Source organism: Solanum lycopersicum, chromosome 4 (assembly GCF_036512215.1).
Source record: "Solanum lycopersicum chromosome 4, SLM_r2.1".
Lineage (NCBI taxonomy): Eukaryota > Viridiplantae > Streptophyta > Magnoliopsida > Solanales > Solanaceae > Solanum > Solanum lycopersicum.
The window spans coordinates 60948117-60972832 of record NC_090803.1 but is presented as its reverse complement, the minus strand read 5'-3'; the positions used below and the strand labels follow the sequence as shown (position 1 = coordinate 60972832).

At 34.7% G+C, this 24716-nt stretch overlaps 4 protein-coding genes across 7 annotated transcripts; 2 read left to right on the top strand and 2 right to left on the bottom strand.

The window, feature by feature from the left end:
* The first annotated feature begins 3041 nt into the window (after nucleotides 1-3041).
* Nucleotides 3042-6980, top strand: LOC101260043 (kinetochore protein SPC24 homolog). The gene is made up of 5 exons (XM_069297308.1): nucleotides 3042-3331; nucleotides 4985-5127; nucleotides 5218-5318; nucleotides 6487-6560; nucleotides 6674-6980. The coding sequence occupies exons 1-5, from the start codon at nucleotides 3154-3156 to the stop codon at nucleotides 6778-6780; spliced, it is 603 nt and encodes a 200-aa protein (XP_069153409.1). The 5' UTR covers nucleotides 3042-3153; the 3' UTR covers nucleotides 6781-6980.
* A 247-nt stretch (nucleotides 6981-7227) lies between these two features.
* On the bottom strand, nucleotides 7228-11110 carry LOC101258064 (protein FRIGIDA-like). 4 transcript variants are annotated; one of them, XM_069297307.1, is made up of 3 exons: nucleotides 8614-11110; nucleotides 8275-8514; nucleotides 7228-7677 (listed from the first exon to the last, which is right to left on the bottom strand). In XM_069297307.1, the coding sequence occupies exon 1, from the start codon at nucleotides 11000-11002 to the stop codon at nucleotides 8834-8836; it is 2169 nt and encodes a 722-aa protein (XP_069153408.1). In that variant the 5' UTR covers nucleotides 11003-11110; the 3' UTR covers nucleotides 7228-7677; nucleotides 8275-8514; nucleotides 8614-8833. The 4 variants fall into 4 exon arrangements, with proteins under 4 accessions (XP_069153408.1, XP_019069161.1, XP_010320126.2 ...); XM_019213616.3 differs by having other exon boundaries at nucleotides 8479-8514; XM_010321824.4 differs by having other exon boundaries at nucleotides 8275-11110.
* Nucleotides 11111-14605: 3495 nt separating this feature from the next.
* Nucleotides 14606-21865, top strand: LOC101259740 (very-long-chain aldehyde decarbonylase GL1-9-like). Its single transcript, XM_004237798.5, has 2 exons — nucleotides 14606-15359; nucleotides 20927-21865. Exons 1-2 carry the CDS (start codon nucleotides 15129-15131, stop codon nucleotides 21467-21469), a joined length of 774 nt encoding a protein of 257 aa, XP_004237846.1. The 5' UTR covers nucleotides 14606-15128; the 3' UTR covers nucleotides 21470-21865.
* Nucleotides 20926-24261, bottom strand: LOC101257765 (pentatricopeptide repeat-containing protein At1g34160). The gene has a single exon (XM_004238454.5). The coding sequence runs from the start codon at nucleotides 24208-24210 to the stop codon at nucleotides 22486-22488; it is 1725 nt and encodes a 574-aa protein (XP_004238502.1). The 5' UTR covers nucleotides 24211-24261; the 3' UTR covers nucleotides 20926-22485.
* Nucleotides 24262-24716: the final 455 nt, after the last annotated feature.

Below are 24716 nucleotides of genomic sequence, written 5' to 3'. Positions count from 1 at the left end.
CATAAAAAGTTTATTCTCAGTATCTTATGGTATAAAGTCAAGCCAACAAAATTGAAGAATGGACGTAGCAAAGTCACAAGTCACATCCATCCAATAGAGGAATGTATCACAGCAGAGTCAAAATCACAATTAGCGTCAGAATAGAGTTAATCCGGATAAAAGGAAGACTTCAATCACCTTCTTCTCAACTCCCCATACCCGAACGTCAGGGTGAGGGGTGAATCTTCTGTCTGATTCGATCTCAACTATGATATATTGCTGCAGGATGTTGTGAGAGTTTTACCATAATTGTGTAGCACAAAAGGACTTAATTTCATGTTGGTGTAAAGCATCGTTGGAATGCCGAGAGACCGTCGGAGATTTTGCAGAAATTGGCATTGATCAATTCCTAAGAATATGTTGGAGATTGTTGCAATTCCGACTGTTTCTGCTGCCGGGAAGAGTTTCCTGTTTCATCTTTCTGTTCTGCTCCGAACAATTGATCGGTCAATGATGGTGTAGCCCCGTCGCCGTCGCTGTAAATCGCCGGTTTATCCATAGTATTCACTGTAGTAGTGGAGAGTGAGAAAAATTGACAATAGAAAAAAAAATTAAAAAATCAAAGCCCTAACGGAGAGAATGTACGACCTGTTAGTATTATATTTTCGGACTAAATATATTTTTCTTATTAAATTTTAATATAATTTTTAGATAAAAATATTAATTAGCATCCAATAAATTTATATTTACGATTATAATTTATAACAGAAAGTCTAATTACGAGACTATGTAAATTTTTAATTTGTAAACAAATTTGTCAGTCATGCTTCAATATAATGAGAGAGAGATACATTTCATTTAAAAATATATCAGTTTCTTTTCTATTATATAGAAGAGCTAAGTTGAGGACGACTAAGGATAAATTTATCAATTTATAAAAATTCTAGAATGTTGGTTTCTGTATTATGATATCAAAAAAGTGATAATAGATTTGTAATGACCAACCAATCAAATATGTTTTTCTAAATGTCATATTTATCTTAATGACGTGACATCTAATATGAACACACATTTTCAATTACACTTTTTCTTAAATTTTTTCGAATATAGACTAATAATTAGTCTATTTTAATGAAATGTTACACTTCTTATAGATTTATTTTTTATATAGTAATAAAATTTTCATTAAATCAAAAATATCTATTAACCAAATGTAGGATAAATTTTTGTTTTTACAACATACTAATGATTTTTATAAATCTAAAGGTAATTCAAAATTACTGATTTGTCAAGACCTAGAAAATTGATTTACGTGATTTTCTTCTAAAAAAATTATATTAATATATTACAACTAATATGGTTAATTGACGTGATAACTTATTTTAAGTAATATTCCTCTATATTATAAAATAAAGAACTACTTTCCATGAAGACATATAAAAATCTTCATACCAATTCATAAAACATCAAATTTGTAAATTTTCATAATAAAATAAATTACATATTAAAATAAGTAAATTAATTTATAGTATGAAATTTCTTTGCATTAATATGTATATGACATAAACATATTTTGATATATAATTTGTGATTCATTTTTTATAAATAATTTTCAACTATAAATAAATTATCTCTTATAATTTTCATGTTGTTTCATTATGACAATTAACATATGACATATTCTAACGAGTGGCAATTAACTCATAATGACTTTCATATAATAGTGAGCTGCACTTTTTAATTTTGATTTTACTTCTTATGATAAGATAGTGTCATTCGTCGAGGGCAAGGAGCGCATCAAATATTAGATTATAAATGCTTTATAACTTTAAAATAAATGTTTTCTCAATTGATATCAATACTTGAATTTCAAAAAAGTTAAGTTATTTTATTATCTTGTTTTATTACAATTTTGATATTATCGACAAAATATTGTTAAAAAAAATTACTATAAAAATAATTGTGAAAAAAACTTTAGTATTTTCATTTTAAATTTTGTTAAAAGGCAAAATAGTTACAAAAACTTAAATTTCATAAATATAAAATTGATCTAAAGTTTGTAGTCAGTTAGTTCATTTTGATTTATGTAATGTTTATTTGACTTTAACATGAAGTATTTTCTTTTTTTTAAAAAAAAACACTTTTTGTTGTAGTTTAAAACTAGCCATAGATGTTCATATGATTTTAAATCATCTTACTAAGAATAAAATGAATATTTTTGAAGTCAAAATGTTATTAAATATATTGATACGTTATTCTTTTGAAATTGACTGCACAGAAAAATATACCACATAAATTTTCATAGTGTTAAAAGTTAATTACATTGTATCTCCACTCTTTTTTAAATTACAAAAAGTTCATATATTCATCAACAGAAATGCAAAAACATCGGTCGCGATATTATTCAGAAAACTTGCAGAAACATATCTCGTGGATGAATCAGAGAGAGAAGAAATGTATTCGAGAGGGAATATAGGTGTATCTGAAAGGAGAGAGATGTATCCAAGAGAGGATAGAGATATATTAAAGAGGGGATGAAGATGCCGAGAGAGAATATAGATGTATCCGAGAGGAGATATTGATGTACACAGAGGATAAGAACGTAGCTGAGAGAATTTTTGTAATTTTTTTAAATGGTAGAAAATTTTAAAAAATATAATAAAATAAGATATGAATTTAGATAAAAATTTTAAATTAAAATTGAAAAGATAATTAATTATATTAAGCACGTGAACGGGCCTTCAATTATCTAGTATAGTAAAATATTTTAATAAAAATATACTTAAATTATCAAAATCAAACATAAATTTATGCTAAAAGGTTAATTCGACTTAAAAATGTAACGAAGATGTATGTTTAACTCACATTTCACTGATTTTTCATCAGATAGGTAAGATATTGCAATTTATAATACTTTTAATATTTATTTAATTATTAAATCAATATAATTTCATTTCATTTTAAAAATTAGTCAAATTAAATATGATAATATTATTTATCAAATTATTTTTTAAAATAATTTAATAAAATAATAAACGTAACAAAGTACATAGTATAATTTAACGGGAGGGAGGAGTTCTATTTTTCTGTGAACTCCGCTAATCATTCTTCTTTTCAAATTACTACATTCGGAGGGAGAAAAAAGCCCTAAACTTTGGTCTGGAGAGGTCGAAAATGGTGGATGGGTCGAATAACGTGGATGTAGAGAAGCTGATCTCCTTCAGTAAGGATCTTGTTCAGTTTTTGAAAGAAGATAAAGATGTCAGCTTCTTGAATCAGTGTAAAGAGCAATTTAATGCCCTTCAATCACACTGCCAATCTGAGTACCAGGCTCTTCAGAATTCCATTCAAGGTGGGGTTCTTGTATTTCGTTTTTAATTTTGTAAAATTGAGGGTTTGTTGAATTTCTTAGTGGCTTAAAGTTTGAATCTTTCTCAGTTGGAGATCTCCCCAATCCTCAGAGTCATAAGACTATGTGATAAAGAATAAGTTAGCTTCAAGATTGAACCTTTGGAATTGTGTGTATAATGTTCTTACTGTTGAATTTTGATATTTTTGTTTTGGAAATGGTAGGATGGTTACTAAGTGAACCTCTTTCTGTGTTTACTTGAAGCATTTGGCCATGAAAATTGTGAGTATTTGAAAATTGGAGTTGGGTTTGGCCATGAATACAAATTCTGGGTTGTTTCTGAATTTTTATGATTGATTTGGAGTGAAGAAAGTTTTTGGTGTTTTTCAAATTCTTGAAAATGCAAGTTGAATTTTATGGCCAAATGCTCCCTTAGCTAATGGATTATCCCAAGAGACAACCTACTGGTCAGGAGGTTACAATTTAAGCTGCAGATCTCGGTGGTGTCACTCATACTAGCTTAGTAGTGCCTGACTGGACCTTCCCTACTTCCTATGAACAATGTGAGAGAGAAAAAACATTGGCTTAAAGATTGCAACTTTTAATCTGATATAGACTGAGTTTACAATGTGCTTTGCTGTTTAATGCAGTTTCTTTACTCCTCGTAGCACTTCTGCTTTATAGATACTTCTTTACACTTGAAACCTTGCTTTTTAGTGATATCTTTTTTGGATGTTTCATTCAGTAACATTCCTTTAATGAAAGAGAAAAATGGGGGTTGAATCAACTTCTTATTAGTTTAATTAGTTTAAAGATTGAACCCAAGGGACATCTGCCTTGAGGCTGTAAGTTGAACCACAGTGCATAGTTCAAACCTCAGGGTCACCACGACGCAATAGGATCTTCCTGGATCCTTAAAAACTATGTAGTGAAAAAAAAACTCGGCGTAAGATTGGAATTTTGAATCAATGTAGACAAACTTTACAATGTTCTTGCATCTGGATGATTCTTTTTCTTAGTACCAATTATTAGTGGATAAGTCTCTTAACGTTGACCTGAAACACCATTTTCTGTTTGCTAGCTTACTGGAGTGTCAGGTCAAAATTTCTTCTTGCAAAATATCGTCATTTCTGGATGTTTCTTTTATTAGTAACATTTTGGGGAGTGTGGAGTCTCTGTCTCTGTCTTTTATACCTTCATGAGTACTACTGCTGGAATCTGGATCCTCTCACGCCAACCCTCATGAGATTTTTTTGGAATGTACTATATATAGTGTAAAAATTGGTGCTATTACCTACTTATTCCTGATAGTTTTGGTGATATTTCTACTTTTGGTGCAGTTTGTTTCCGAGTTGAAGTCCTTTTAGCCAATTATAATGCAAAAATATGTAGAGGCCCAGTACGTGTGTCTAGTTTAATGATTAGCTCAACAGACCACTACTTTGGTTCCTTTCGAGGGCCCAACCCTGCTCCTATGATTTCTCTCTGGCCTCAGACATACATGTTGTTTTTCTTATTAAATAAGTTGGAAATTGGAATTATGTTGGTATTAAGTGTCTTTGTTCAAGCATTAATTTATGATTGTACTGGGAGATGTTCGGATTTGTGAATTTGAAAGTATTAAATGACTAATTTCAAGTCATTGCATACACTCAGATTATCAAGGAAAGATAAATGCATGTAAGCAGAGAACAACAGAAGCACAATCTGAAGCTGCTGCAGAGGCTGAAATAGATAAGCTGCAGAAAGAGTTAGAACAGGAGATCCAGAGAGAACAACTGCTTAGAGAAGAACTTAGATAAGTATATTAAACAACGTTAGATGCATGAATTTGTATTTCTCAGATAATTTAGTGTTATGCTTACTGATTGACACCTTTTTTAAACACAGTTATAACCGATGAGATCAATGATTTAGATCGCCAAAGAGACTCTATTGAGGAGCACAGGAAATTGCTCAAGAAAATTGAGCAAGATCATCTTCGAGCTGAGTAAGTAATCATAACCTCTTGTACTTTAATATGTTTATGATTATGTCAGGCATTTGCTTCCAACATACTTCTACAAATTTCGTTGAAACAATCCCATCGTGGCATTTGTTGACTCCTCCTCATCCTCTAAGTTCAAACCGTGCCTGCTGGCCCTTGAGGTTTCTCGGTCATCAAAAAAGAAAAAGATATTGATATGTTGACTCGTTAAGCTTTTGCAACTTTATGCTGTCAAAGTATCTCAAGAGGTTGGGAGGGTCTGACATGTTTTCATCATATTCTGTGGATAATTTGCCTACTCAGTTCCATATTGCAACATGGTACACATATTTGAATGTATCTGCCATATGCCAATCACTGTTAAGATAGTCCATTAACATCCCATCTGGTGCGACCAAGTTCTACCACATTACATCTTTGGATGTCTAGGTGTAACTATCGCCCAACTAAGTATTTCTACAAATTGAATATACACCTGATTTGACTTTGTCTGGACGCAACCAAACATACCCCTCCTTCCCACTTTATGGGATACACTTTTCTTTTTAGCCCGTTCCGAAAAGAATAACACATTTCTAAATTTGTAAACAATTAACTTTACACTTCCCATTTGACCCTTAATGAAAAGCTTTTATGACCATCCAGATTTTATGGCATTTTTAAGACCACAAGTTTCAAAAGTTCTATAGACACAAATGTTATGACATGTTTAAGACCACAAGTTTAGGAAGTCTTGATTTCTCTTTTAAACTCTATGACTATTCAAACTATATCACCTAATTTTGGAACTGAAGGAGTAGTAATTTTTTAAGGTTTACCTCTGCTGCAGTTTTACATGAACATCATGCGAGGATTGAAATTTATTAGACGTTTTACTTTTTTTCTTTAGAAGCTTACACTCTGTAGACACACAGCCGCTCGCAGAATATCCTGTTGCAGGGATACCAGTGTTTTTATCCAGAAAGTTCCTTTTCCTCTTTCTTTCTCTTTAAAATGCTTAGTATGAAAGTTTTATTCCCAGTGTGCGATTGATGTTTGGTAATTTGTGTTAATATTTAGTGTGATCTTTCCTTGTCTCTCTCTAGCTACTATTGTTTGTAATGCATCTTCTTTAAGGGCTGTTTCACGTATATTGTTTAATTTTGAGCAATTTTCTCATCTTATTTTGTAGGATGAAGCTATCACTGTATGCTTCTGTCACAAGTATCATCCCGGACTTGGATGATCAATCCAAAATATCAGGCCGTATCCTAATTACTTTGTTTGCTAAGCTAACATTTCTTATCCTTTTCTAAATTCACCTTGTGTCTGTTTTTTCGAGATTGTGCAGCAATTTAGTTCACCTTGACCTATTCTAGATATTGTGGAGAGAGATAAGAAGGTGGTTGAAAATTTCGAGTTTGATTCATCAAATCAAACTGCCTTTGACACTTGTAACAACATCTGGAAGATGATTAATTTGTAAGAAGCAGCATTGCTCAGGCTTAGTTATGACTTGCATTGTTAAGAGTACCTTATTGCCTTTGCTGATCAGATTTTTAATCTAATCATACTAGATATCATTGCCATTTTGCATTATAGTGTGTTTCATTTGAAGTATAATCTTGTATTTTGTACATGATATTTGTTGTTTCAGAATCCAAATCATTTCTAATGCTTTCACAAGTCTCAGTCTGTAAAGTTATAAATTGGAGAAAATCAACTAATAACATTTGCTAGGTAGCAAAATCCAATTTGCAACATTGATATGTAACTGCGCAAGCTTTTCTCAATATTCCATCATCATTCCATTACATTGAAAGAATTGCTCACATATTTCACCACACTAAATACAGCAACAGTATGATAAGAGAGTCGAGCTAGCACGTTAAACATTATGAAGATTTTATACCTCATATGGCCATTCAAGCAATTGTAAAAGTACAAAATGCATTGTGGAGATCAATAGGAAGCTGTAAGATTTTACATAAATGTTACAAGAAAGAAATATGCTACAAATTCTCATATGACTATATCTGGGGCATTGCTGATATCCCAATTTCAATTCATACATAATAGTTGATCTGTTGTCTCTCTTATACATCTCATTCAAGCCAAAAGTCACAAATGCTGTGTAAAAAACAGTGGAAACAGATGCAAATTCTCACAATCAGTGTTCAGGCCAAGGTTTGCCCATCAATCTCTCCCCCCGTAACAAAAAAAAACAACTAAACTTCAATCTGAGCAAGTTGAGATCTGTTTGAGTAAATTCTCACCGTCTGTGTCAATGCATCTTAGCCCATCTTATCTTGTATTATAATGACTGTTGGTTGTCTACTTAGGACCTACAATGTGAGCAAGCTCACAAAGGCAGAGACTCCCCCTGTAACCAGAAGGAAATGTAAAGGTGCATTTATGAACAAGCAAAAAATTTGACTTCAGGAGCAACAAAAATATTGTAACAGCTGAACTGCATATAAAAACAGACATTTGGTGACACTTAAATGAAGTCAAACTTCAACACAGAAATAAAACAAATCAAGTAAATGTGGTTTCCATATGATGCATATCTGCAAGCCCATAAACTAAAATGCGAAGTTAGGAATAAAAGAAATTGAATATAACATACTCAACCACCTTCAGCTGTTCTACATCACAGCAATTGAAACATAACACATTCGACCACCTACCTAAGCAACATAGAAACAAACATTAAAATTGATCCCCCAAATCCCAAATCAAAAGGATTGATTCATAAGTCGAAGGTCAACTTCAGAATATATCTTCTAGACAATAGATATGCAAATCATGTCAGACTCAAAGGCTGATGGCCAAAGATCAAACAATTCACACCAAGCAATAAACTACAACCTTGGGTAGACTAAAATCTAAAATTTTGACACATTTAAGCTAAATGCAAGAACTATATCATTTCATAACATCAACGGAGCAAATAAAAAGATGCAGGTCCAACACTTACTCGTAAGAATGGAGAGAGAGACAAACAACATATACAAGTGCACATGCCCACAGTCAACAATTGAACAGACCATCAAAACAACAAACATCATATGTATCCTCACGATTCTTGTTTCTTCATTTAATCTCATCTCAGGCGAAAATTTACAAGAATGTCACACTAGGAAAAAAGGAAGATGCGTGTTTGAGGAATTGAACCTACGACCTTGGGTTTTCCAAGGAACCATTGTGACCTGCTGGACTGGATGAGGAAAAGGGAAAACAAGATTGTTAGAAGATCATGTTTGTTGGAAGGGAGGAGAAACCAAAGGGAAGTCGATAAGTTATTTATCTCTTTTACCTCTTTAAAAAATTATTGTAATTTTTGAAATCTTTCCAAACAAATGAAAGTTTTCCAGGTAGAATTTAGACATCACTATGCTAGGCCGAACATTCACCAGAGCTTTATAGTAGCTAATGAACTACAACCTTCTCCAAGACCATGCGTGCGAGATCAATTCTAGATTGGGTATACTACAAAAGGGAAACTACGTTAGAAATAATGCCTGCCCAATGCAAAACTATCTCTTCCAGTACAAGGAGGGTGAAGGATGAGCAAGGGCAGCAGATGGAACAGAATCAGCAAACTGATATGGTGCAGGTATGGTGTTTGGCAACCGTGCAGAGCCTTCCATGTATGGTGGAGGCTGATTAGCATCACCAGATATGTTTTTTTGCAAGCCGTTGGAGCATTTCATGTATTGGTTTGGCCTATAAGCATCACCCGGTATGTTGTTTGGCAACCCCATAGAGCCTTCCAAATATGGTGGAGGCCTATAAGCATCACCAGGCATGGTGTTTGGCAACCCCATAGAGCCCGATGCTTCAAAGTAGGATGGCGACCTATAAGCATAGGTGTGTGCATCACCAGGGGGTCCATATAACTGACCAGTATGACTTCCTATTTGACTAGGTGTATGATCAACTAGAGTCCCTCCATGAACTCCAACACATGAACCTCCTTTCACTAAATTACCTGCTCCAGCTCCATCCATGGCCACAACACCTCCCACAGGTCCTGCCAGTGAGCCAACAGCATTTTGATGTATTGAGCCTGCAACAGTTTGATGCAATACCGACGGGGCCAGAGAATAACCATAAATTTGGCTGGCAGTTCCACTGCGTTCTAACAAGGTGCTGTTGCTGTCATCAACATGATTAACAACTCTATGTTGTTGTGGAGGCCATGGATTTGGATTTGGAAAAAGCGAGGGTTTCATTTCTTTGTTGCTGAAACTACCAGAGGACTCAGTCTCACCAAGTTTTCTCTTTTGTGTAATCTTTTGATCACCTATATGCCTAGTCAATTCGGCAACTTCTTCCTCACCTATATGCATATTCAAATCAGCAATATCTTTCTCCAAGTTCATTATTCTCACATCGATTTGCCAACCAGGAAGGAGTTTCGAAGGATCAATCTTGTGACGTTCCAAACATTCCCCGACAGATTCCAGATCAGACAAGTGCTTCTTTTTACCTGCACGCATAGCAATACTTTGATGTTCAAGTCCCTTAGTATTGTTCAAATATAACACTTCAGAGTTATGTAAAAATGATGTCAAGATTTTACGAGGGTTATATCTATCCCCCATTCCAAAAGTATAGGCAATGTCAATGGCCCCAACAACTAAAGAGTTATTCAACATCCACTGTATTATTTGTGGAATCTTTTCCATGAGAACTCTTGATCTCCTAAGGGCACCAAAAATCCCCATGGCGCCACCTGCCTTGAACAAAAATCTGATATCCCGATCCATAAATCCTTGTGGAATCCCAAAACACCCGATGAGCAACAGCAAACCCTGGGCATCCCTTTCATTAGCCTTTCCTATACCTCCTTCGGCTATCAGCCTCGCCCGCCATGCTAAAGCTGCCCGCTCTGCCTCATTTTTCGTCCGTTTATCAATCGCAACTACTCTCCTTTCTCCCATCATCAACAAGAGGCATTCCATAGCCAATAAAGAAGCCCGTCCCCTTGAGCTATTGACATGCCTCTTGCTCCCTTTGTTGATACACTGCACAACAAGCCTTGCTGGATTGCGCGACAGTTTCAATGCCTTAGGAAGTTGTTTAAGCAATCCATCTTTATCTGGCATATGCCTCACGATGTACCTCTTCAGACCAACAAAGTCCATCGTTTTGCACAGGATTTCCAGCTCTGAACGAGAAGACGATTTCAATTCCTCCTCCTTCTCCTTCCCCTTCTCCTCCTCCTCCTCCTCCTCCTCATCATCATCATCATCTTCTTCTTCTTCTTCCTCCTCCTCCTCCTCCTCCTTCTCTACCTCATCCTTCTCCACCACCTCCTCCTCCTCCTCCTCCTCCTCATATTCAGAGGGGTCAGACTCGAAAGATTGTTCTGGCTCTATCTCTGGTTTTGGCTTTGGATCTGGTTTTGGCTCTGGCACTGGGGTTGGGAGTGTCACTGGTGGCGGAGTGAACAGTAGTAGCATAGCGGAGTCAATTGAGGTCCGTGCAGATTCAATGTGTTGTTCTAGGTCAGTCAAGCATCGCTGGAACGCAAAGAGACCATCCGAGAGTTTGCTGAGATTGGCAATGATCAATTCCGGGGAATATCTTGGTTGCGATTCCGGCTGTTGAGATTCTGTTCGGACTACTCCGGTGTTCAATGTTGAATCTGGCCGTGGCATAACACCGGCGGAATCCGTTGTTTTTTTCATCTTATTCATCGGAGTAGAAATGGGGGGAAACGAGGAAAATTGACCATAAAGAAGAAGAGAGTAAATAACAAAATCAGTCTTTTAATTATTGGAAAAACTTAAACAAAAAAGAAGCTAAAAATAACCCTAACGTAGTGAAAATTTCTCAAAAATGTCCTTTTTTTTTTATTTATCGATAAAAAATATCTTTAAAATTATTTTTTTATTAAATTAAAAATACCCTATTTAATAGAATGATGACATAGTATAAATAAAATTTTAAATTAAACACATGACTTTAAAATATGGATCCACAATCCACACAAATATTTAAACCTAACTCAAAGGATTCAATCCATGAATAAATAAACTCAATCATTTTTAATATAACCCTAACTATTTTGAAGACACTAACGGCATCTTTAATTTGTCCACATTTTTAAAGTTCGTAGGAAAATTCATGTTTTTGAGTTATAAAATAGCTTTAAGAATGTGAATTTCTTTTATTTATTCATGGATCGGACCTTTTGAGTTGTATAAAAAACTCATGTGGATCAATATTTTAAAGTTATGTATTTAATTTAAAAACACATTATGTCATGTCATAATTTTATTAAAGAAGGATATTTGTAATTTTAAAATAACTTTAAAGACATTTTTTATTCGAAAGGTGAGAAGAGAGTATTTAAACAATATTTAATAGCTTGAGGGTATTCTTCAACTTCTTCTAGTTTTTCTCTAACGACATGTAAAGTCTTTTTAATTTTTCACAATAGAGGTGCTCTAGTAAGAAATCGATGAAATCGGAAGAAGACTTGAAAGAAGTAACCTAATATTGAACCGATAAATCATATACATATTTTTTTATAATTACATATACATAAAATTTTATTTTGCTATGAATAGTTTAAAAAAAGATGAATATCGGTGGTTTTCTAAAATCGAAATCAAGTTTTATTTAGACACTTTAATTGAGCTTTGTTCATTTTAGACAGCTTATGTAGGGTTTCATTGTACCGTTTTGACACCTTTTTTTTTATAATAACCCAAATATACAAAATGTGTGTAATACATTCCCTGATGATGTATGTATCAAAGTGACGATTTAAATGAAAACACTTTTGATTAGAAAAAACCCACTAATTTGATGACGTTTGACATTTTAAACTCAAAATAATAAATTTTTCTTAAAAATAAATTCATTACCAATTCAATCATGCTTAATCGTCTTTTTCAATCCATTCACTCGTCATCTTCACCTCCACCCACCCCAACCCCAATCGTTCTATCTCACCAAATCTTCCTCACCACCCACCCCAACCCAACCGCTTCTCAACTGGCCACCTGATCGTCCTCTTCACCTCCACCCCCCACCATTTCTCCACCCAACCTCTAACACTTTTTCCACCCAACACTTTTCTGAAAGAGTTTAATTAACTTTTAAAAAAATATAATTTTTTCTTTACTTTTCAAAAATCAGTTATTAATTAACAATGGAAGTTTTTTAATATCATTTTTGCAATTCTCACACGTGCAAAGGATTCACATACATTAAAAAAATACGTCTTTATTTCTTGTCGCTAAAATTTAAACTTTTAAAGAATCTTGTGCACTAAATTCATTTTTTATTGGATATATCATTAAATCTATTTCTATCATAAAAAAAGTTTAAGTTTGGAAAAAAAAAAGAATAATTTTTTTTATATAGAAGAAGAAGTCAAATAAGACTCTTACAGATAATTATAACGCTCTCACACTAATTATGTCATGTCGATAAAATATCAAAATGACATAATAAACTCTATTGTATAAGAACAATGTGTACTTATTTTTTCTTCATGTCAAATAATAAACAATGTGTAAAAGTTTATATACTTTATTGGTGATATCATTTGAAAAAACTCTCTCCCTATATTATTATTTCATTTATAGAATTTAAATTCGAAACTCTTAAATAAAAATAGCACATAAATAACGATTTTCTTTTGCTTTCTCCACTTGTTTCATTTTCCTACTTTTAAACAAACATTATTTTCAAGTTTCAAGGTGAAATGTTTTTTTTTTAAATCTTGTAACCATGTGCATACATGTTCTCATATTATTGACCTAGTTTACATGATAATTTATTTTAATTAGTGAACTTCATCTTTCAATTATTAAATTAGAAAGACAAATTATCCATGTATTACAAGTAGTTTAACTTTTAAACTAAGTTAAAAATATCAAATTAAAATTGAACTTTTTTGTCAAAGCAACTTTCTTTGATGACGATACAAATTATGAAATAAATTGAACTACTTGAACTATCAAGTTAAAACGAAGAACAAAGAAAGATGGAGAAAATAAAAAAACGTTATTAAAACTTTATTCTAATAGTGACATTAATAAAAAAATTGTTTGTAAATATTAAACATATATGTATTATTGTTATTGTGATTATTTAATTAGGATTCGAGAAGAGAAAATAAAAAATAATTATATATTAGACAATCAACGAAGCAATTATTTATTGATATAGGCATAAACAAGATATTTCATAATATCATTTTGCAGTACAGCACTATGGTCTATGGCACATTCACTTCTACAATTCTATAATTTTACTATTTATATATCTCCTATTTATATATAAATGGCAATAAGCACACAATTGAAGCAGATAACACGTAATTAAAAATAAATATGTGTGTTTTAGTTGTGTGCTTATTTACATATATTGCTATTTGGCCTAATGAATCAGGCTTGACATTTCAATTCTAATGTCTTGGGGTTCAAACCTTGTCTAACATTATTTTTATTTTAGTTTTTTTTCGTAAATTAATTACTTTCTTTATCTATTTTTATTTGTTATGTTACACTTTTCGAAAGTCAATTTGACTAATTTTTATTAATTTAGATTACATTAATTTGATATTTTAAACAAAAAATTTAGATACTCAAAAATTATATTGCAATTTTTTGCATATCAACATGATAAAAAAATATATTGCAAAATGTTAGTCAAAGTTTTTTTATAACTTGACGTTAAAAATAGAAAGTATGACAATGAATAGTGGACGGATTTGGAGTATTATTTTTTGACAATTAAAGACCTCTTCATCTACTAATTGATTTACGAGATTTTCACCTTGAAAATTTATGTTTTAATTAGTAGAGGTCTTTAATTAATTTCAGCTTATTTATTGATTTGAGGCTTTTGACATTTCGTATACGTAAATATATTTCTTATTCATATTTTAGTTATTCCATTTTTATAACACATGAGATAACCTCACATGTGTGGTTTTACGCAATAATTAACAACATATTGACTCTTGAAATTCTATTTTGTGCCACAATATATTTGGGACAGGAAAACTAACATATATTATTCAAAAATTACGTAAAGATACTATAAATTATGATACTTAATAATTTAAAGTATTTAAAAATCATATTAAAAATTAATTAACTCTTTACATTTTATCTATATAACATAAAGTGAGACAAAAAATAACAAATATTGAATCCGTGCTAGTACGACCACATGTGTCTAGTTTTTCTAATAAAAGAAACAAACCAATCACCTCTTAAAAAAGTCAAATGTAACAATTTACCATTAAAATAATCTCAAGTGAAATTAACATTTTTTCTATTTTTTTCAAAGAAAAAATAATAAAAAATGAAGAAGAAAAGAAAGAAAGAAACAAAAGCAGAATAAGCCATTTTTGTTGTTTGCCCCTTTTCTTGTCATCCCTTTTCCTTTTCCAACGAATCTCTCAGAATCACAAATTCAAAAAAAAAAAAAAAAGTTAGGCCGAATCTCACAACTGTCAGCACTATCATTGTATTAACCCCAGCTCAACTCTCATGTTAATACATACATTTACATACATATGCCCCAGATCTGTTCTCATATTTCCAATAATTGTTTCTCTAAGATTTGCCAAAATCACCACCAGTAATTTCAATGCTTTGTTGGGGCTAAAGATTTGATCTTTTGTTCAAGAACTTATTTGGGTTTTCATTTTCTTGGATTCTTGTTTCAATGTTGTAATGTGCTTGTTGTATGTAGATCTTGAGCTGGGAATTTCATAATTTAGAGTGTTGGATTGAGGGAAAAGGGATAAGGGAAAGGGGGTAACTTTTTTTTTTTTTTTGAAAAGGGGGCTTAAAAATGGTGTTTTGGGAGGGTTATGTGAGTGATGAAGTGATGGGGACATTTGCCCCAATAGTGGTGTATTGGTTGTATGCAGGGTTCTATCAGCTATTGCCTCCCATGGATAAATATCGTCTTCATACTAGGAAAGAGGAAAATGCCAAGAACTTAGTTCCACTGGCTTCTGTTGTTAAAGGGGTTCTTCTTCAGCAGTTTTTTCAGGCAACTGTTGCCCACTTGCTCTTTTTGGTAATTCCTCAGCTATTTTTGGTTCTGGTTCCATAAACTGTGTCTGTCTGTCTTGGTTGGAGTTCTTTGGATTGATTAGTTAACTGTGTGACTGGGTGGATAAGGCCTGTAGAAATGGATAAGTAGAGTTGCTCCTTTGATGGCATGTAGGTCACACGTTTGAGGCATCGATACAAACCTTTAGTAGAAATGCAAAGAGAGGGCTGTGTACGACATACACCTTCCTCCTACGAACACTAGTTGGGAGCACTTAATGCATTGGCTAAACTGATTTATAACAAAGTGGTCAGATTATATTGCTGTCAGACTTCCAATTATGACCAGCTTGTTGTTTGCAGTTACTTACTTAAGAGGGTAATGAACTATTGCATGACTTCTCATGTAGTGTGCTCTAATTAGTGCACTGGTTATTTGATTTTGATTCAATACTCTTCTATTTAATGTGCCAATCAGCCTTAGCTTATGCAGTGATTACTTTTATCGACAACATTGACCAGCGACAAACGTTCTCCCCTCTCCCCTTCATATATAATATATAGCGTTGAAATGCTAATCACATCTCTGTGTTTGGCGTTGTCCTTCATCGAATATTGTTCCTCATGAAGTTGATAGAAAAGGAGTCAGAGCGGCAGAAAGGAAGTACAGAAAAATTCATCTATAGCTTAGTAACCATTATGTCATATACTCGTGAGAGAATGAAGCACTTAAGATGATGAAAGTATTTTCTGAACAAGTTAATGAATGCAGGAATGGTGCCTTTCAACCTTTTTCTTTAGAAGCATTCATAAGTTCGTTCTATACAGACGGTCCAATAGCGGACATCCTCAAATGTGCTCCCCCCTCCAATACACATAACAGTATAAGTCTTTGATCGTTCAATGGATTGACTACATTGCCATATTTTATTTTGTCCTTTTAAGAACATTTTCTTCATGAAATTGATAGAAGTGGACAGAGAGAGGGAAGAAGTCTAGAATATAATATCTGAAGCATGGCAAAATTGATCATCATGTTATATTCTCCCAGGTAAATGTAGTATCTTTTTAACAAGTAGATGAACGAAGGGTTGGACAAGTTTCAATTTTTTGTGTGTTGCAAGAAGCATAAGAAGGTTAATAAAAAATGTTAAATTAGATTATATGCATTTTGTAGATGCCGTTGAATCAATTTGTGTATTTGACCTAACCTATAAGCACGAGGAAGTGAAATGAAGATCTAAGCAGCTTTTCTAGTCTTACTGAAAAGCATGCTTCATATGTTCCCCATTTTCACTTCAAGTACGCCAATTTAGGGACACATCAGAAATGAAAGAGCTTCAAGGAGACACCAAATGGTGACTTCTCATCTCGCATCACATATTGGAATTTTGAAGGAAACTATCTGAAAGATCAGTTTCTCCCATTATGGTCAAAGTAGGAAATATGCTATTTGGATAACTAGCATTCTACCCTTCGGGGTGACCCAGTGGTTTGGGCTTGGGACTTCCATGTTGGAGGTCTCCATATCGAAACCCCTTGCAAGCGAAAGCAAGGGGTTTTCCTTCTGGGTCGCGCTCGTCGTACCGGGCTTGCCAGTGCAGGTTAACTCTCCTACGTGGTTTGCAAGCTCTTGCATAGGAGCGGGGGTTTCTCCTTGTGCGCACTCTAAGGGTAGTGGATGTTGGTTCCCCTAGTTATTTAAAAAAAAAAACTACCATTCTGTTGTATCTTCCAAATCAGGGTGTTGTATTAGTGGCCATGCCAGATTTACTTGTACAACCTGGACCTTGCATGTTGCTTCTTTTTTCTTTTATACATTGCTATGTTTGTTGAACTTGAACTTCTAGAATAAACTTGCAGAATTTGTAATTTCAAAAGGCTTTGGGGACACTTCCTATGATGTAGATAGTTCAAGTCTTGCTATATTTTAGTCACCATTGAGCTGATCAACCTAAAAATAAACGTGGTACCAATACTGTTTCCCGGACGACTATTATAACTACATGCTTATCCAATGGGTAGCTACTCACCTGGATTTCCTCGACGTAACCATTGGATAACACCAATATAATTTAGCCATGTGGACGAACTCTTCCATACCCTCTCCCTCTGTTAGGCCACAACTTTCATATTGGTCTTATAGCATCTGCAGACCTATGGTACTGAAGAGAACACATGTTTCGGAAGTTTTTTGCTCCAAAAAAGTGATATCTTATCTATGGTGAAATTGCTGTTTGCTCTTGTAATTGTGTTGGGATAATGAATGAAGAACCTGTGACCACTTCTTCCCACAGACATGTATCAGTGTGAGCGCTAGTCTATACCAGCGGATTCTATCCATAGGTCATATATATGCTAAGCAACATAGACCCATAAATGAGCCAAAGGAAGAATGAACTTTAGAGTCATCCTGATGGGTTTATCAACTAACTAAAATTACCCGAGTCTCTGGTTTAGCGGTCAATGAAGTGGGTGAAAATCACGAGAGACCAGGGTTCAAAATCCTAACTCAGGCAAAAAAACTCTAGATGGTTTCTTTTCATTTGTCTAAGCCTGTTGGACACAATTACTAGGTGCCTTTGTTGGTGAGAGGCGGTTGATACCTGGTGAAATAGTCAAATGGTGCAAGCTGGCTCGAGCACCACAATTATCATTTAGTAAATCTAGTAAAAATTATTTTCTCCCCCTTCAAAGATGGCTTGCACATTTATGGGACTGTCTTTAATATGTATTTTTTCCTTTTTGTTTCTTCAGCTTTAGAATTCCCCATGCTTACAGTTTGCTTGAGTATTTCTTGAATTTGGATAATATACCTTGAACACATTTCGGAACAGATCAAACAATATGTGTGGTCATCTCTCTTCTTTATATTATACATCCAGAAACCTACAAATCCTCCTGCCTTCTTTTTATCCGAATTAATCGTTTTAATATGTTTATCGAATTTTTTTGCTCTGGGGTTCCATTAGCTGCTAGGGTCACATGATAAAGGTGATCTTTTGCCTTCTAGTGAAGTTTTGCAGCTGTCAAATCTCTTCACCCACGACCTATCAGTAAAAATGTATTAACCTAAACTTTTTATGGTTGAGACACGTGGAATGATCTATGCCTCCAATGTAGGGTTTTGGGTTGTTAATGCAACATGAAATTTTTTCTGGTACAGTTGTATTTGTTCTGACCTACAGATAGTTTCGAAGATGCCATCTATATTACTTGGGTCTCTATGAGCAATTATCATGGATAGATCAAGAGGGAATTCTGTTGCAAATGGTTAATGATCTAACTGGAACTAATAAACGGAGTAGGTCTTGACATTCATACTTACATATTGGAGTTTAGAGATTTCTACAAATGCTTATTTTGCTCATCGACTGTCAGGGAAACAAATTTTTGTCTCATAATCTGATATTGCGAGTTTGATGAGTTGTGTTCGCTTCTCTTCTTTTTACCTTTTTCATTCTTTTTTGTTTATGTATTGGGTAGTAAGAATTGAAATTCAAATGATACCTGGTGACTTTAAGACTAGGAGGTTACCTCCCAAGCTATTGAGGCTATTGGACTGTTTGCGATCATCACATCTTTTACCATGTTTAGGTTGACCTCAGGTCAAATTACCTCATTCATCTTATCCTCTTTCACTGTTGATCTCCAGGGACACAATATTTAATGTGGATACAGTCCAAACAACCACAAGTCTCACCCTTGCTTCAAATCCATCAGCTAACACATCTTTTGGTCCAGTGACAATTCCTACCACTTTTCTACCACCAAACATGTTGTGAATTTCTGAGTCAAATGACCAATTTGTAAAACTTAATTGATATAACATCAGAACATCAAGACCAACATCTTGTCTCTAATATACTTGTTTGCCTAAATCCATGACCTGAAGGCAAAAGTGCCTGTCTGGTTTCTCCAACAATATTCCTTAGTGTGGAAATTTGTATAGATGTTTTAGAACCACTGCAGTTAGCTCAATCAGAACAGTGATCAAGCAACAAATGCTGGAAACTAATGTCGTTAACTTTAAGGCTAATTTCAGGTAGGCAATCACTAGGCCGAACTGTTCTGTTATCACTATTCATCTTGTCAAGTTTCCCTAGTGCAACTGGCATTGATCAACAGGGGCTATTCAGAAAGGAGTAAGTGGAGTAGAGATTGTGGCTTTTTATAGTTTAATAGGCTACAGATTGGGAAATTAATAGATGGGGAAGGTAGGTGTGGTAGTAGCAACAGGAAATTGGGAGACAAGTAGATGGGAAAATTGGTAGGGCAAAGGGGAGTAAGGGGACCACAGGTGTGAGTTGAGGTCAGAATGTGAAATTACAAACTGGTCAATCAGGGTGGTAGCTGAGGTTGGATTTTGACAGAGTACTTCACTTTTTTTTTTGGAAACTGGTCAATGTGTATTACTCAACATTGAGGACATGCTGCAGACCATCAAAAAGTGTTGAAAGTTAAAAAAAAATAAAAAATACAAAAGAAGATACTTAGATCTTAATAGATCTACAAAATGATCAATATTCTCTAAACCTACTTCTTTACAACAAAAGTAGAATGATATTATACAATTCGATTTAACTTTCTGAATGGAATTGGATCTATCTTCACAGCACCTCCCATTTTTCTCTCTACAACTGTCCACCAGATGCATTGTGGTATGATCCTCCTCCACCACTTCTTTTGGCTTTTGCTACCTCTTCTTTTCATTCAGCAGCTAAGCAAATTTGCAGTATGCTCCAGCATGGTCCAACTTGTCTTTATTATGTTGAGAAATAAGAGACCAAAGTGGTGCTGTAAGAAGCACTTGGAAACTATGATGGCCCCCTTTTTCTTCGGAACTTCTTGTGTCAGGCATGTTCTTTTAACCACCAATCCAATAAAGCATTTTACCTTAACTAACACAAAGTGCACTAGGTACCATTACTTGTAATAATTCTGGTTGATTTTATTAGAAGTAATGGTTCCTACTTCCTAGTGCACCTAATTGTACGACACTTCTAGTTGATTGTTAGAGCTGTAATTCGTCTGCAATTTTCATAATCTTATCCCTCTAGTGGTCAAAAAATTATTGCGTAGTTAGATTTCTTTCATTGTTGAAAATGATTCTCTCTTCTTAAGAAACAAGGGTGTATAATGTTGTTTTAATGCTTGTACTAAGCTAGTTTACTCTGAGGCTAGCCCCATTCTGCATTAACTTAGAACTTAGAAGGTTGAATCTGCTTGCTAGCGTGAAATAATGTTGCATGGGTTCTTAGTGCTGATTGAAAGAAAATCATGAGGTTGTGTAATAAGGTCATCTGAAGTTTAATTTCACTTCGAGTAAAGATTTTGGCGCTTAAAAGCTATTCAATTGAAGAGGAAGTATCAGTTTCCTGTACCAGCAACAATATGTCTACAGTAGAATAACTAGTGATTGTTAGAATTGGGAGTATAGATTCTTCTAGTTTCTGCAAAATCAGATACGATATTTAGGAGTATTTTTCTAAAAGGTCGGGAATGAAGATTGGTAATCCTGTTTCTTTATGATATTGATTAGCTTTTGCAAATTCTACATAACTAACACTAGTTTCTGGTTTCCTATTGCAGTTAACTTGTAAGGTAACTACATCAGGAACTGTAGTCCAGCCCTCAATTCCTGTTCAGATTGTGCAGATCATTATTGCGATGCTGGTCATGGACACATGGCAGTACTTTGTGCATCGCTACATGCATCAGAACAAGTTCTTATACCGCCATATTCACTCCCAGCATCATCGGTTGGTCGTGCCTTACGCAATTGGTGCCCTTTATAACCACCCACTTGAAGGTCTCCTCCTGGATACTTTCGGTGGTGCTCTTTCGTTTCTTGTTGCTGGAATGACTGCACGTACTGCTGTAATCTTTTTCTGTTTTGCTGTGGTCAAAACAGTTGATGATCATTGTGGACTTTGGCTGCCTGGTAATATCTTCCATTTGTTTTTCCATAATAACACTGCTTACCATGACATTCACCATCAGCTTCAAGGCACAAAGTTCAATTATTCTCAGCCATTCTTTTCCATTTGGGACAAACTTCTTGGAACATACAGGCCATACAGACTTGTAAAAAGGCCTGAGGGTGGTTTCGAGGCACAACTGATGAAAGATTAGTTGGTTTTGATCATTAGTCTCTGTATGAAATCAACATGTCTTTTGTAGGGATAGCTACCAAGTTGAGGTTGTTCACTCTAGCAGTTGCCTTGGAAGGTCCACATTCATCAAGACTTGAAAGTGTGCTGCAGAATTAGAAATGTTCATTCTTTTCTTTTCAGTTGACCCTGTTTATTCGTAATTTTTGTCTAACCTCTTGACGATTTGTAAGCCTATTGTTTCTGAGTTCTTACTTTGTGCAGTATACATTTTCAACTATTGCAACTTGCTCAGACTTTAGCAGGTTGATTTTGTATTGCCTTTCAAGAGTTGTGAGTCGAGAGAAATCAAGATCATGTAATTACAATTGTTCAAACTATGTAGTGTAAAATTTCATGGTCATTGAAGTTATTTCAATCACCCTTGTGCTATTTTGTTTGAAGCCTTTGTGATACATCATACACTTTATAAAGACTTGTGAAGTTTTCTCTTTAGTTCTTCTTTGATAAAATCTCATTTCTTCTACTACTTGAGGAGCCTGCCTTAGCACCAATCAAACATTCAAAATATTGCTACTTGACAGTGGACACAACATAACAATTGCTTAAGAAAATGATTCAACTACTGCATACATGTAGAGCCAAAAGTACATTGAATCAACAGCCAAACAAATGTCAAAGTTAATTTTTCTCTAAAGCTCCTCTTTTCATGACATTATACATAACAGATTCCTCATCACAACTTTCTGCAAGAGGAAGAAGCTCCTTGCTTCGGACTTCTGAAAATGAGTCGTACCTCTTCTGAAAGCAAGTTCTGGTATAATGGTGGAGTTTCTCCTTTGGATACCTGTAGGTCGCGACTTCTACAGTCTCTAAAGCTGAAATGCCAAGTATGTTGCATACAATATACGTCCAATCTCCCTCATCTATCAAACTCGGGGAGCACTTTGTACAAGGTGAGTCTTTGTAGGCATACATTCATATGGTTTTCTGTGCCATGTCAAACTAATGTGCTTTACACACATATTTAGATCAACCTCACCAGTATTCTTTACAAGAACAAGCCCCATCTTTGAATCTGTGAAAACGAGTCCTGTCCCTCACAATAATCTCTCGCTCGTATATCTTTGATATGAGCTTAATGACAACATGACAATCCCCACATATTCTAAGATTCTTATTCACACTTATACAAGTCCTATCAGGTGTACTAATCAAACCAAAAGCTACTGCCAGTTTCTCACTATGATAAAACAGTGCATTCTCCTTCTCCTCCGGTCCAATATCATGAAACACATAATTAGTTTCTGCCACATACCCGTATTCCCTAATTCTCAACGAAACCTCATCAAGCTTCCAGTAAATCTCATTCCACTTTGGATGGTTTTTATCACCATTCATAAATTTGTATATCGTTCCACCAACTTCAATGTAGCTAAAGCCTGGTACCTTCTTTACATCCTGACCTTTCATGGCTTCCCTTACTCTTCTCACATCATGCCACCTCCCTTGTGCTGCATAAAGATTGGATAGCAACACGAAATCCCCACAATGATTTGATCCCATTTCAACGAGCTTCTTGGATGCTATCTCTGCCATTTCCACATTACCATAAGTCTTGGAAGCCCCTAAGAGAGTTTGCCATAAAACTACATCAGGAAATGTAGGCATTGACTGTACAATTTTATAAGCTGCCTCCAACCGCCCAGCTCTTCCCAACAAGTCCACCATACTACCATAGTGCTTCACATTCTTACTCACTCCACATCTGTCCATGTCATCAAACAATTTCATTCCCTCTTCCACCATTCCTGCATGGTTACAAGCACAGATTGCAGCTAAGTAACTCACACTATCTGGGTCGATCCCAGCTTGGCCCATCCTCTCGAAAAGCTCAAGTGCTTGCTCTCCATCTCCATATATCGCAAGAGCCATAATCATGGTATTCCACGTGACACGAGTCCTCAAGCATTTCATTTCACTGAAAACTTCATAAGCTCTTCCAACAACACCACATTTCGCATACATATCAATAACCGCATTACAGACAATCACTTTGCAATCAAGATTCTTACTTTTGATATACTCGTGAACAAGTTCCCCTTCTTTATTCGCCCCCAACTGCGAACAAGCAGAGAGAGCACCAAGCACAGTAACCTCATTTGGTTCCATATCCTCCTCTCTCATTTTCTTAAAAAGCAACAAAGCTTCCGTGGGTCGATTCCCTTGAGCTAACCCAGCAATTAATGCATTCCAACTCGCAATATCTCTAACACCCATTTCATCAAACACCTTGTATGCATAATCCAAATCACCAGATTTCGAGTACGCATCCAGTAAAGTAGTCCGCAACAACACATCTGCATCAAACCCAAATCGAATCACATGGGTATGAAGTTGTGGGGTTTCGGAACGGGCCAATGCACGAGCACATGCTTTGAGAGTGAAGGAGCAGGTGAGAGCATCAGGCTTACAAAGGGAACGAGACATTGAGACATAAAAAGTGAGAGCATCAATGGGCTTGTGGCTTTGAGCAAGGCCGCGAATAATGGCGTTCCATTCATTCTTGAATGGGGAAGTAATGTGGCGGAAGATATGGGTGGCGTAAGGGAGGTTTCCGGCGGAAGAGACGGCGCAGAAATCCAAGAATTTGGCGCGGCAAGTGTAGAATTGAAAATTGCCGGTGATAATAAGATGGGCTTGGAGTTGTTTGAGTTTGGAAAAACAAGTACATTTTGACAATAACGAATCAACGTACGCCATACCACACTAATGTTGCTTGGGGCACTTTTATATGGGAACACTTCGAGTTGCCTCGGTGTAATTGGTAAAGTTACGAGGAGGTTACGAATTTGAGTCATGAAAATAAATTTTTTTGCGGAAATATAAGATAATACTAGGGGTTTTCATGAGTTGGTTTAGGTCCATTATTAATCAAAATCAAAACAATTTAATCGATTTTAAGATTATCAAAATCAAACCAAACCAAATATAATGTACATTTATCGGTTTGATTGTTTTCGTTTTGATTTAATTTGGTTCAGTTATTCGGTTATTAACCATACGTAAAGATAAAAGAAACAATTCATTTAAAATGTGAAAAAAGTGACAACAATCCATTCAAACGAAAAAATAGTTAGAATGAATGATATTACAGATATTTTAATCATTGAATTAATTTATTGAGTAAAACTTCAAAATTCACTATTTTGGCATTATAAGGAGAAACAATGATATTTTCAGTCTCACAAAGAATTTCGATAGACACT

Coding starts and splice junctions, on each gene's coding strand:
- LOC101260043 (XM_069297308.1), top strand. CDS start 3,154: ATGGTGGATGGGTCGAATAACGTGGATGTAGAGAAGCTGATCTCCTTC. Junction 3,332..4,984: donor TCTTCAGAATTCCATTCAAG/GTGGGGTTCTTG, acceptor GCATACACTCAG/ATTATCAAGGAAAGATAAAT. Junction 5,128..5,217: donor TGCTTAGAGAAGAACTTAGA/TAAGTATATTAA, acceptor TTTTTAAACACA/GTTATAACCGATGAGATCAA.
- LOC101259740 (XM_004237798.5), top strand. CDS start 15,129: ATGGTGTTTTGGGAGGGTTATGTGAGTGATGAAGTGATGGGGACATTT. Junction 15,360..20,926: donor TTGCCCACTTGCTCTTTTTG/GTAATTCCTCAG, acceptor TTCCTATTGCAG/TTAACTTGTAAGGTAACTAC.
- LOC101258064 (XM_010321824.4), bottom strand. CDS start 11,002: ATGAATAAGATGAAAAAAACAACGGATTCCGCCGGTGTTATGCCACGG.
- LOC101257765 (XM_004238454.5), bottom strand. CDS start 24,210: ATGGCGTACGTTGATTCGTTATTGTCAAAATGTACTTGTTTTTCCAAA.